The sequence below is a fragment of the Zea mays genome, chromosome 1 (assembly GCF_902167145.1).
Source record: "Zea mays cultivar B73 chromosome 1, Zm-B73-REFERENCE-NAM-5.0, whole genome shotgun sequence".
NCBI classification, from domain to species: domain Eukaryota; kingdom Viridiplantae; phylum Streptophyta; class Magnoliopsida; order Poales; family Poaceae; genus Zea; species Zea mays.
This window is the reverse complement of record NC_050096.1, coordinates 33,765,527-33,776,286: the sequence shown is the minus strand read 5'-3', so window position 1 is coordinate 33,776,286 and position 10,760 is coordinate 33,765,527. Positions and strand designations below refer to the sequence as shown.

Sequence of the window (10,760 nt, the reverse complement as noted above, 5' to 3'; positions counted from 1 at the left end):
GCTGGAAAATTAGCTCGAGGCTCGCGAGCGGAGCGGCTCGGCTCGGCTCGGAGCGGCTCGCGAGCCTCGAACGAGCCGAGCCGAGCCCCTTCTTCGAGCTCGTTTTTGCAGCGAGCCGAGCCGAGCCGGCTCGTTCCAGCTCGCGAGCCTTGCAAAAATGTTCAATTTATGGAATAATAATGAATATTAGATAATTTTATGGATAATAGCTCATTTTTTTTGTCTTTGATGATGAATATATTACAAGTTATAATTTAATTTACTCATAATGTAGAATGATGATTATATATTTCAAATTTATATAATGTTAATTCACCAAATAATGCAACGATAAGTACCAGAATATGGCTCGCGAGCCGAGCCGAGCCGAGCCTCATTTGCCAGCTCGTGGAATGAACGAGCCGAGCCGAGCCGAGCTCGTTCAGGCACCGAGCCGAGCCGAGCCGAGCTCGGCTCGTTTCCAGCCCTACATTCATATATAGCTCGATAATGTGTTTGTTCATGGTCATTGTTAGTGATGTCATGGAGTTCATGTAATTTGCTCTGCTACTACTGCTACAACACACACATATATTTTTTTGGTCGCGGGCACCTGTTCTAGTAAAGTACTCCCTCCGTTTCTTTTTATTAGTCGCTAGATAGTGCAATTTTGCACTATCCAGCGACTAATAAAAAGAAACGGAGGGAGTACCTGACATCACATGGATTGTCGAGGCCGGCCGCCTGCGCAGACGAACGAGAGCAACGTTGCAAGGCAGCTTTTACGATCGAGCACCCTCGCTCCCTGTTTTCACGGAGGCTGCTGTGTCGTTCCTGCGGTTTCTCCATGATCTACGACTGAAACGATCAGTAACCGCGCGCGCGCAGTTTGTTTTTTTTTTCATTTGACACATAAAAAAATAAACAGAAGAAATAATGTTATATTTATATATGTACAAAGAGGAAGTTGTTTGGCCTCTTTTTTTACTTAGCTTCACTAGTTCACTTGCTATGTTAATTTACTCAAACGACGACAGTTGGTTTTGAGCGCGTTGCGGCCATATGGACCATGATGATCTACCTCGCTTCCACGCGTCTGCGGATCGGATCTCACGCCATAGCTAGGCGTGGGAGTACGTACGCTTTGACGCGGTTGCGTCTCCGCCCTGCGTAGGGTAGGGGACGAACAGTTGTTTTCCGTTTCGGCTGGCACACATCTAGCATAGCACCCGTTCATCCCAAGTCTTTGGGGTGGGGGCTTTTAACTTGTGCGTCCCAGAGAAGCTGCGCGCGCGAGAACGAAGCGGCTGGCCGGGCTAGCTCTGGTCCGTGCCTCTTTAGTTAACCGGCGGGGTCAACGCAGGGTTTTCAGCGAAACCGAAGTGCCGACGACGCGCTTAAACTTCCTGTGCCAGCTGCGTGCGTGGTGCAGTGCAACACGCACGACGCATTGACGGCGCGCGCGGCGGTCGTTTTGGTTATTGAGCGTTGTTCCTCGGAATCTACGGCTTTATTTGTGAAACGAAAATAAGGGTGAAACGGGTGCGGCGACGACGATCGTCGGAGCGCGTGGCCACCACATTCTTTTTGTGCGCTGGTATATGCATATGTATGTATATATGCACGAAACGGCCGGCTTTGGAGTAGATGAAGGGGAAAGAAAGGCTTGTGTACGCACATGTGATATGTATACGCGAAGACGCCCGCCGAAAATTAAAAAAAAACTATCTTGTACGTACATTATCATTGCGAAAGAGTACTAGTGTAGCTAGCTAGCGTAGCGGTGCTTGTACGTTAACCGATGCTAATCACCCATCAGCATCAAGATGTACACGGATCGTCAGTAATTATTTGCCGTGTTCATCGTCATCATCCTGCTTATTGTGAGCTGTAACGTAATAAGCAAATGAATAGAGATACAGGCAGACAGACAGGAAGAAAGAAAAGGGAAATGGAAAAAGAAATAGATCTTTTACTGTGACAGGCGACGAGTGACAGTACAGTTGAACGTGGCGCGGCGGACGTACTTGCTTGGTGGCTGCCTACACCTACTAGTAGATCGCTAGGACTCCGTATGCAGATCAGCAGATGCTGCTAGCAGGTCCGGCATGCATCGAGCGATCAGATCACCCTACGTGGGCCGGAACGAGCGCACAGTGCCTGCCCCGGCTGCGTGCGTGCCGGGCGGCGGCCAAGTCTTTCTTTGTTGACCGCAACGTCAAGCGCCCGGCCGGCCTGGACGTAGCGTCTGCCATGCTATGCTATGCCAGGCCGCATCGCATTCGCATGGCATGGCAAAGTGAGCGTCAGGCAGGCGGGAGCAACCCGGCCGGCCCCAGCGGCCAGCGAGCTCGATCGGTGGGCGCAATAAAAGCGCACACATTACATATATACATGACGTGTGGAGTGGAAAGGATGTCATGTTAGGATCACCGCGTGGGGCGACTAGAGAGCCGGCCGGACACTGTTGCAGTTGCAGCGGAATGTGTGTGAGAGAGACCCCTCGCCAGGAGAGGTGGCTCGCTGTGCTCGGCGACTGCGAGCGAGCCGGCCCATGCATGCACCGAATCAGTAGTCACCACTCACCAGTGTGAATGTTTTCTCTCTCTCTCTCTCTCTCTCTCTCTCTCTAGACTGAGAAAACAGTTGCTACCACCAGTGTCCCCTACGTAGTAGTACCAGCAGCAGCAGCAGCTTGTCTTCGGTCGATCGTACGTGTGCGTTCGACGATGCGTCGTCGATGCAACCAGGGAGCTAGCGATATAGATAGATAGAGGTCTCTCGCGCGCGTGCATGTTTGCTTCACGCAATATTCTAGCAGCACTTAAGAGAGCGAAAGACGGAGAAAGCGAAGTGTGTAGGAGGAAGGGATCGAGCGAGGGGGGTGGTACCAGCACCAGCGGGGGCAGCTTCTTCTTCTTCTCCTCCTCCTTCCATGCCGTGCCTTCAAAGTCTCATCATCAATACCACGAAAACAAAGCGGCACATATATATACAAGCTTGGCTAGCTTGTACAGCCATTTCGAGGAGAATATATGCTTATATGGAAGAAGCAATTACTGATATCGATAAAAGGGAGGAACGAGTAGCAAAACAAAATGGAAATGGAGCTGTGACGCCTATAACCTTCCGCCAATAGGACAATCACCAAAAGGGAAGAGAGAGACTTTTTCCATGTTTACACATATGCCCTCGCTCCGCTTCTATCTATATTCTCAGCCCTCTTTGCCCTCCATTCTTCCTCCTCCTCCTCCCTCTCACTCTCCCGTCCCTTCCCCAGTTGCCCTTGCCATTGTTTATCCCGGCCTATAACTAGTACAAGACCGAGCCCGACCCCCGGCCACTGGAGCTGCAGGGCCGCAGGCGGCAGGCACGCACGCAGGGAGAGAGATAGATAAAAGGTCGCCCCCTTGAGGACAGGGCAGGGCAGCTGAGGGCAATGAGCGCTGGCGGAGGCGGCGGCGGCACCAGCACGCTTGGCGGCGGGGGCCCGAGCGGCAGCGGCAGCGGAGGCCCTGGAGGAAGCGGCGGCGGCGGGCCTTGCGGCGCGTGCAAGTTCCTCCGGCGCAAGTGCGTCAGCGGCTGCATCTTCGCGCCCTACTTCGACTCGGAGCAGGGCGCGGCGCACTTCGCGGCCGTGCACAAGGTGTTCGGCGCCAGCAACGTGTCCAAGCTGCTGCTCCAGATCCCGGCGCACAAGCGCCTCGACGCCGTCGTCACCATCTGCTACGAGGCCCAGGCGCGGCTCCGCGACCCCGTCTACGGCTGCGTCGCCCACATCTTCGCGCTCCAGCAGCAGGTATATATATGAGATGCTAGGATGATCGATTATCTTTGGGTTGGGTTATATATATTCGGTCCATCCATCCATGCAAGATCCATCCATGGGCTCGCTCGCTAGTAGCTTGGCATGCATGCACGCATGCATGGATCGATCATGGATAGACGATGCCTGCTAGTAGTAGGCCAGCAGGCGCTACCAGCGATTATTGCTGCATGATTTCCCCTTCGCATTCGCGTGTGGATCTGGGTCTTTTCTGAATCCGCCGTCTCTGCGATAAGATTCTGGGAGCGGCCAGGCGTGTTTCTTTCTCGAGGAAGGCAAGTCCGTCCCCGTCCCCCCCTTTCACGAGGAAATCAACACTGACAAGCCAAGCAACGGCAGTGCAAAAAGAAGCACGCCAAGCGCTAATCCGGGAGGCCTGCCTGCGGCGATGAATGATATGCACTTCTCATCCGTCGCATCCGTGCCGTCGATCGCATTCCTCTTCTACCCGTCAAGGCAGCAGCCACGTACACCATGCGGATGCATGTGATGTGTGTGTGTGTGTGTGTGTATCTCCTTCTATCTTGGGCTCTGCACAAAGCCTTCCAATGCCAGTGGCGGTGTGGTGCTTCCCGATCTGATCGATCGATGACTCGATGAGCTAGCCCTCCTTGAAAAGAATAGAACGTCAGCGCCAATCTCTAGTATTGGTAGCAGCAGTAGCCGTCCTCCTCCTAGGTAGAAGATCCAAACCTGCATTCTTTTTTGTCAATCGTGCGATGGACACCTTTCATTTCGATCGCATATTTGCATCCGTGTGTGTGATGTGTCTTTTTTTTTCTTCCATATTATATGCATCTGTATCGTGTACAAACAATGATGGCTTTTGGTGGTTCCAAGTTTGCACGTAACAATTTACTGTTGGATCGTCGACGGTGCATGAATGTCACGTCATTATTCCCCAGGTGGTGAATCTCCAGGCCGAGCTGACCTACCTGCAAGCACACCTCGCCACGCTCGAGCTGCCGGCCCCGCCCCCGCTGCCGGCCCCGCCGCAGATGCCCATGCCAGGCCCGTTCTCCATCTCGGACCTGCCGTTGTCGACCAGCGTCCCCACCACCGTCGACCTGTCCGCGCTCTTCGACCCGCCACCACCGCAGTGGGCGACGGCGCAGCAGCCGCACCACCACCATCAACAGCCGCCGCAGCACCACCAGCTCCGGCAACCGGCGCCGTATGGCGCTGGCGCGTCCGTCAGGCCCGGCGGCGGCCCCGGCATGGCAGAGAGCTCAGGCGGAGACGAGCTGCAGTCGCTGGCGAGGGAGCTCCTGGACCGCCACCGGTCCGGCGGCGTGAAGCTCGAGCACCCGCCGCCACACTCAAGATGAGCTGGATGGGGGAGTAGAAGGATCAAAAACCCGTGCAGAACAAGGTGAGAGTTGGCGCCCGGCAGTATCGAGGGAGATAGGGGTCGGTGACGGGCGATGTCCAGCACAGCAGGAGTAGGTAAGCAGCATTGGCCGGTTTTCGCGTACCCAGCACCCCTGTTGTTAATCGGCTGGGGTGCAATGGCGGCGCCCACTTGCTTGATATATTCTCCAGTTTGATCATATTTGCTCCAAGACAAAAGAAAGAGTGCTGGGGATCGACGAGAGTATTACTAGAATTGACATGTATTAGTAACATTATTGTTACCTTTGATACCGTTCCATTAGTTGCAAGATTTTTATTAAGAAAAGAATCTCAACATGGTTTCTATACTGTTAATTGTTCACAAAATATCACTAATCTTGTTTTCTTTTTCACAGTCTGAATGCATCAACACCCATATATACACATCGTGTTTTCCCCCCAACTAGTAGCGTTTAATTAACAACCGGCGAGTAATGTGCATTACAATGAAGCTATTTAAGACTTCATAAGTTTTTTCGTTAAAAATGTGTTAACCAAGTACTCCCTCCAGTCTTTTATTAGTTGTCGTTTAGGACAACAATACAATCTCCAAAATATAACTTTGACGGATGTTTTTTTTAAAATAAAATAAACTCTTAATACATTTATACTTTTATAAAAGTACTTGTTAAGACAAATCTTTGCATATAAATATTAGGTTTCAAAACTAAATAATAAAATAATTATTTCTAGTCAAAATTTTATAAGTTTGACTCAAACCTTATCCAATACTACAACTAATAGTACACATGAAGGAGTGGTCAATATGAGTAATGTCAAATTTCAGAACCTTAGCCGTTAATTGAATAGTTACATAGTTGTTCACTGTACCTAACAAGTACATGTAGCTTAAAAGCAACACAACTTACAAATTCAAATAACGAGACTACTTTAATAAAACTTGGTAAATGATTGGCAATTTGTTCAAAAAAAAAAATGACAGTTCCATTTAGTGACACTACGGTACTGCATATATGGGAGGGTCCCTTCTCATTTTGAGTCATGATTCATCCTTCTACGAGCTATACATATGTAAATAACCGTCTCCGGTAGATTTTTCATGAGTTCGGTTTATATTTTATTTAATTAAACTTATTTTGTGTTTTATAAATATTTTGAATATAAATGTGACTTTGGACTTCTTTATAAAGAACACCCAATTATATTTTGAATAATCATTAATAATTACTGAGCAACAATGGTTACCATTAACGTTAACATATGACATAAAAATCCATTTAATTCCTGTCGACCAAAAACTGATAGGAATTAGCCCTATATCGATGAAAATTATTAATTCTTGTCAGTTCCTGGCTAACAAGAGTTCCTAGACGGAGATTACTTAATTCTTGTTGGCGATCGACAGGGATTATCTGGTCCTTCAACTCGAGCGTGGGCGTGAGACTAATTCCCGTCAGCCCTCCTCTAGCCGACGAGACTTATCTGGGCTTATTCACATCGGCCGGAGGAGGGCCGACTGGAATTATGGCCGACGAGAATTATCTGGGGGTAATCCATGTCGGCTATGGTAGGGCCAACGAGAATTATCTAGGGTAGTCCCTGACGACTATGGTCAGACCGGCGGAAACTATCCTTTCCTGATGCAAAACAGCAACCACTTAGGCTTAATTTCTCTATAATTTTATACACAATATCACACATAATATACATATCATCATAAAATTCACATACATCAATATCGGTCACATTACCAACACACAACCATTCACATAGCTCACAAAACTTTACATTACAACCACAAAATCAATTCACATGCACCTAGCAAACTTCACATCACTAACAACATGACCATTTAAAATAGCAACAACGAGATAAGTTAAATTGTTTCATTTACGCCAACACATTATCATTCAAAGTTTAAAACCAAAGTGTTAGATTGTTTATGTACTAGTCCTTATCTGGGCCTTATGTACTAGTCCTATATTTGTACCCTTGTCCTCTATGGCTGAAACTAGGGTTTTCAACAATGCTATCTCAGCCTTACGTTTTTTCCTTTCTCCTCCTCTCCTCCCTACAGCTGTCGTCGCCGCCATGGATGGCCGGCTGTCGCCTCTTCCCTCCTCCGGCGATCCCTTCCCCCTCTCCCTCTCTCCTACTAGGCAGCGCTGGCCGCGCCCCCTCCCTCTGCACACGTCTCTCCAGACGCCGGCGCGACGCCGGGTCTTGTCCTCATGGCCGTCGATCCTCCACCACTCGCGTCGCCGCCGTTTTCGGCCAAATCCGGCCCCGCCGACGCCTGGTCCACGTCGACCGTGCCTCCTCCGCCCGCACCGCCGCCGAGTTCGGCTAGCTCCGACCTCGATGGCGCCTGACCCGCGCCGGCCGCTCCTCCTCCGCCCGCATCCCAGGCGGCCGTGTCCGACCCCGACGGCGCCTGGCCTGCCCCTGGCGGCTCCCTCCCTGACTCGGTGGTGCTCTCCTAGGTGTCGTCCGCTGGTGGCTACCTCGACTTCCTCTCCGACGCGCTCTCCATCCCGGATGTGTTGCCTGATGCTGTCCTGTTCCGTTCCCAACTGCTGGCGCCAGCTTTCCCCATGGCTAGCTCGGCATGACCCCACCTATGACAGTTGGGGCCCACATGCGTGACTACCCACCGCCGATGATCGTCTACAGCCAATCGTCCGCCCTCACCTCATCACTATGCGCTCCTTTGGATGACGCTGCAACCATTCTCGCCGCCAAGCGGGTTGCCGTTGCAGCGGCTCGCCAGCAGACCCAGGACACCGCCCGTGCTCTTGAGTAGGAGCAAGCGGTTATGCTAAAAACAGATGGTTAAGTATGTTTTTGAGGACCTTCGGAAGGAGAAGGCCCCCACATTGGGCGACTGGGGTGGCTCTCCGGGTGGTTCTCAGTGGCCATCCTTCTAAACTCATGAACTGGCACCATTCACATGTGGTCCAGGCCATCCGTGGGTGCCTCGGCCCCTTGCCCCCTCACCTCTCAGCAGGCCTTCTTTGCCGTTGCACCTCCGGCGGTGCCCTTGACTCCTCCCTAGCCTCAGCAGGGGCCCCTGCCGCTCTTGGGGCCTTCGAACCAGCCCTAGGCCAATGGGTGGGACGTGCAGTCTCTCGCTAGCTCCTTCTCCACGATGATGCTGGCCCCACCCACCTCGGTCTCTGACTGGGTGGCTGACTCCGACGCCTCCTACCACACCACTTCGGACGCAGGTATTCTGTCTTCAACCTCCCCCACCCCTCCCTTCCTTCTTCCATCATCGTCAAAAAACGGGTATGCCCTACCCGTCACCTCAGTAGGTGACGTAGTCCTTCCCGGTCCTTTTCGTTTAACCAACGTCCTTGTTGCCCCTAGCATCATTCAAAATCTTCTTTCCTTTCATCAGTTCACTACTGGCAACTCTTTTTCTATGGAGTTTGACCCGTTTGGTCTGTTTGTGAAGGATCTAGCCACCGCCCACCAGGACCCTTCTCGCTCGGTGTGACAGCCCGGGCCTCTCTTCACGCTTTGCCTACCTGCTTCCGCTACATCGACCTCTGCCTTGCATGTTCTTGTAGCGGCCGCCTCTTCTGTGACTTGGCATCGTCGTGTCAGGCCCCCCGAGCATGATGCATGTCCAAGCTCTCCAGTAGTACCTCTGTTTATGGTTGTAGGGGATCTTTTGAGCACCTCTGCCATGCTTGCCAGTTAGGTTGACAATGTTAGGCTCCCATTCCCCACCTCTCTTCTAAAGGAGCAGGCAATTTTGATCTCATACACTGTGATGTATGGACATCCCCTGTAGTCTGTATTTCTGGTTATAAGTATTATTTACCCATTCTCTATGACTTCTCACATTATTTGTGGACTTTTCCTTTATGTCAGAAGTCGAACACTTATCCCACCCTGTCTCACTTCTTCGCTCGGGTATCCACTCAGTTCAGTCGCACCATCCGGAGTGTCCAGTGTGACAACAGGCGTGAGTTATATAACAATGTGTACCTTGCCTTCTTCCACTCTCGCGGTGTCCAGCTCCGGATGTTGTGTCCCTACACGTCTCCTTAGAACGGTAGGGCTGAGCGCATGATTCGCATAGTGAATGATGTCATGCGCTCTCTGCTTTTTCGGGCTTTCCATCCTGCTCACTACTGGGTTGAGGCCCTCACCACTGCCACCTACCTCCTCAACCGTACTTCCAGCAAGGCGGTTGCCCAACACACACCCTACTTCACTCTTTTCGGCATCCACCCCTTTTATGATCATCTTCGTGTCTTTGGGTGCGCTTGCTACCCTAATCTCGCCTCCACGACTCCTCATAAGTTAGCACCCTGCTCCACTCGTTGTGTCTTCCTCGAATACTCCCCGGGTATCGGTGTCTCGACCTCACCTCCGACAGAGTCATCATCTCTCGTCACGTCATTTTCGACGACTTAGATTTCCCCCTTTCCTCTTCTTCTTCCACTGCCTCTCTCACCGAGCTCGACGTGTTCCTCGAGCCCGAATCTGTGTCCCCTAATGTCGCCCCCTTCCTTGTAGGTCCATCTTCCGTGTTGCCCCATGCGGCCCTGACGGCGATGCCCTCCCTTGCATAGCCCCGTGCGGCCTCGGTGTTCCCTGTGTCACCTCGTGCGGCCCCGAGGGCGCCGCCGAGATCCTCGACACATCCACCCGATGGTCACCCTGCGCACGGTAGGTGTCCTATGGGCACCTGATCGCTTGATGCTCTCCGCGACCTCCTCTCCGGTCCTTCTGTCAGTGCCCATGACTGTCTGTGGTGTGCTTGCCGACCCAAAGTGGCAGCGTGCCATGGAAGAGGAGTATGAGGCTCTCCATGCTAACCACACCTGGGACCTAGTGCCTCGTCCGCATGGCACCAATTTGGTCACCAGAAAAAGGATATTCAAGCTGAAGCTGAACGTCAACGGGTCCTTGGAGCGGTATAAGGCCCGCTATGTGCTCTGGGGCTTCACCCAACGCCATGGGGTCGACTACAACGAAACCTTCAGTCCAGTGGTCAAGCCTGCTGAAAGGGAATTAGGCTTACACCTAGTTCCTAAATAATTTTGGTGGTTGAATTGCCCAACACAAATATTGGACTGACTAGTTTGCTCTAGTGTATAAGTTATACAGGTGCAAAAGGTTCACATCTAGCCAATAAAAAGACCAAGTGTTGGATTCAACAAAGGAGCAATAAGGCAACCGAGGGCACCTCTGGCTGGAGGCACCGGACTGTCCGGTGTGCACCGGACAGTGTCCGGTGCGCCCGTAGACTTCGTTTTCTACCCTTCGCCAGAGGACTTCGACTTCAACCCTTCGCCCTCGGGAATTCGCGGAGGCCGGCGCGCTATAATTCACCGGACTGTCCGGTGTGCACCGGACATGTCCGGTGCGCCAACGAACCGCGGCCTCCGGAACTCGTCATCCTCGGGTTTTCACGACAGCCGCTCTGCTATAATTCACCGGACTGTCCGGTGTGCACCGGACTGTCCGGTGTGCCAGCGGAGCAACGGCTCTCTTCGGCGCCAACGGCTCTCTGCGGTGCATTTAATGCGCGCGCAGCGCGCGCAGACGTCAGACTTGCCCATACCGGTGCACCGGACATCAAACA

At 52.0% G+C, this 10,760-nt stretch overlaps 1 protein-coding gene across 1 annotated transcript; it reads left to right on the top strand.

The window, feature by feature from the left end:
• The first annotated feature begins 3,240 nt into the window (after positions 1–3,240).
• On the top strand, positions 3,241–5,510 carry LOC100381506 (uncharacterized). Its single transcript, NM_001174337.1, has 2 exons — positions 3,241–3,778; positions 4,711–5,510. Exons 1-2 carry the CDS (start codon positions 3,419–3,421, stop codon positions 5,131–5,133), a joined length of 783 nt encoding a protein of 260 aa, NP_001167808.1. The 5' UTR covers positions 3,241–3,418; the 3' UTR covers positions 5,134–5,510.
• The last annotated feature ends 5,250 nt before the right edge of the window (positions 5,511–10,760 follow it).

Bases quoted from the DNA above. Each gene is read 5' to 3' on its own strand.
- LOC100381506 (NM_001174337.1), top strand. From the start codon at position 3,419: ATGAGCGCTGGCGGAGGCGGCGGCGGCACCAGCACGCTTGGCGGCGGG. The intron at 3,779-4,710 runs GTATATATATGA...ATTATTCCCCAG, and splicing joins TCTTCGCGCTCCAGCAGCAG to GTGGTGAATCTCCAGGCCGA.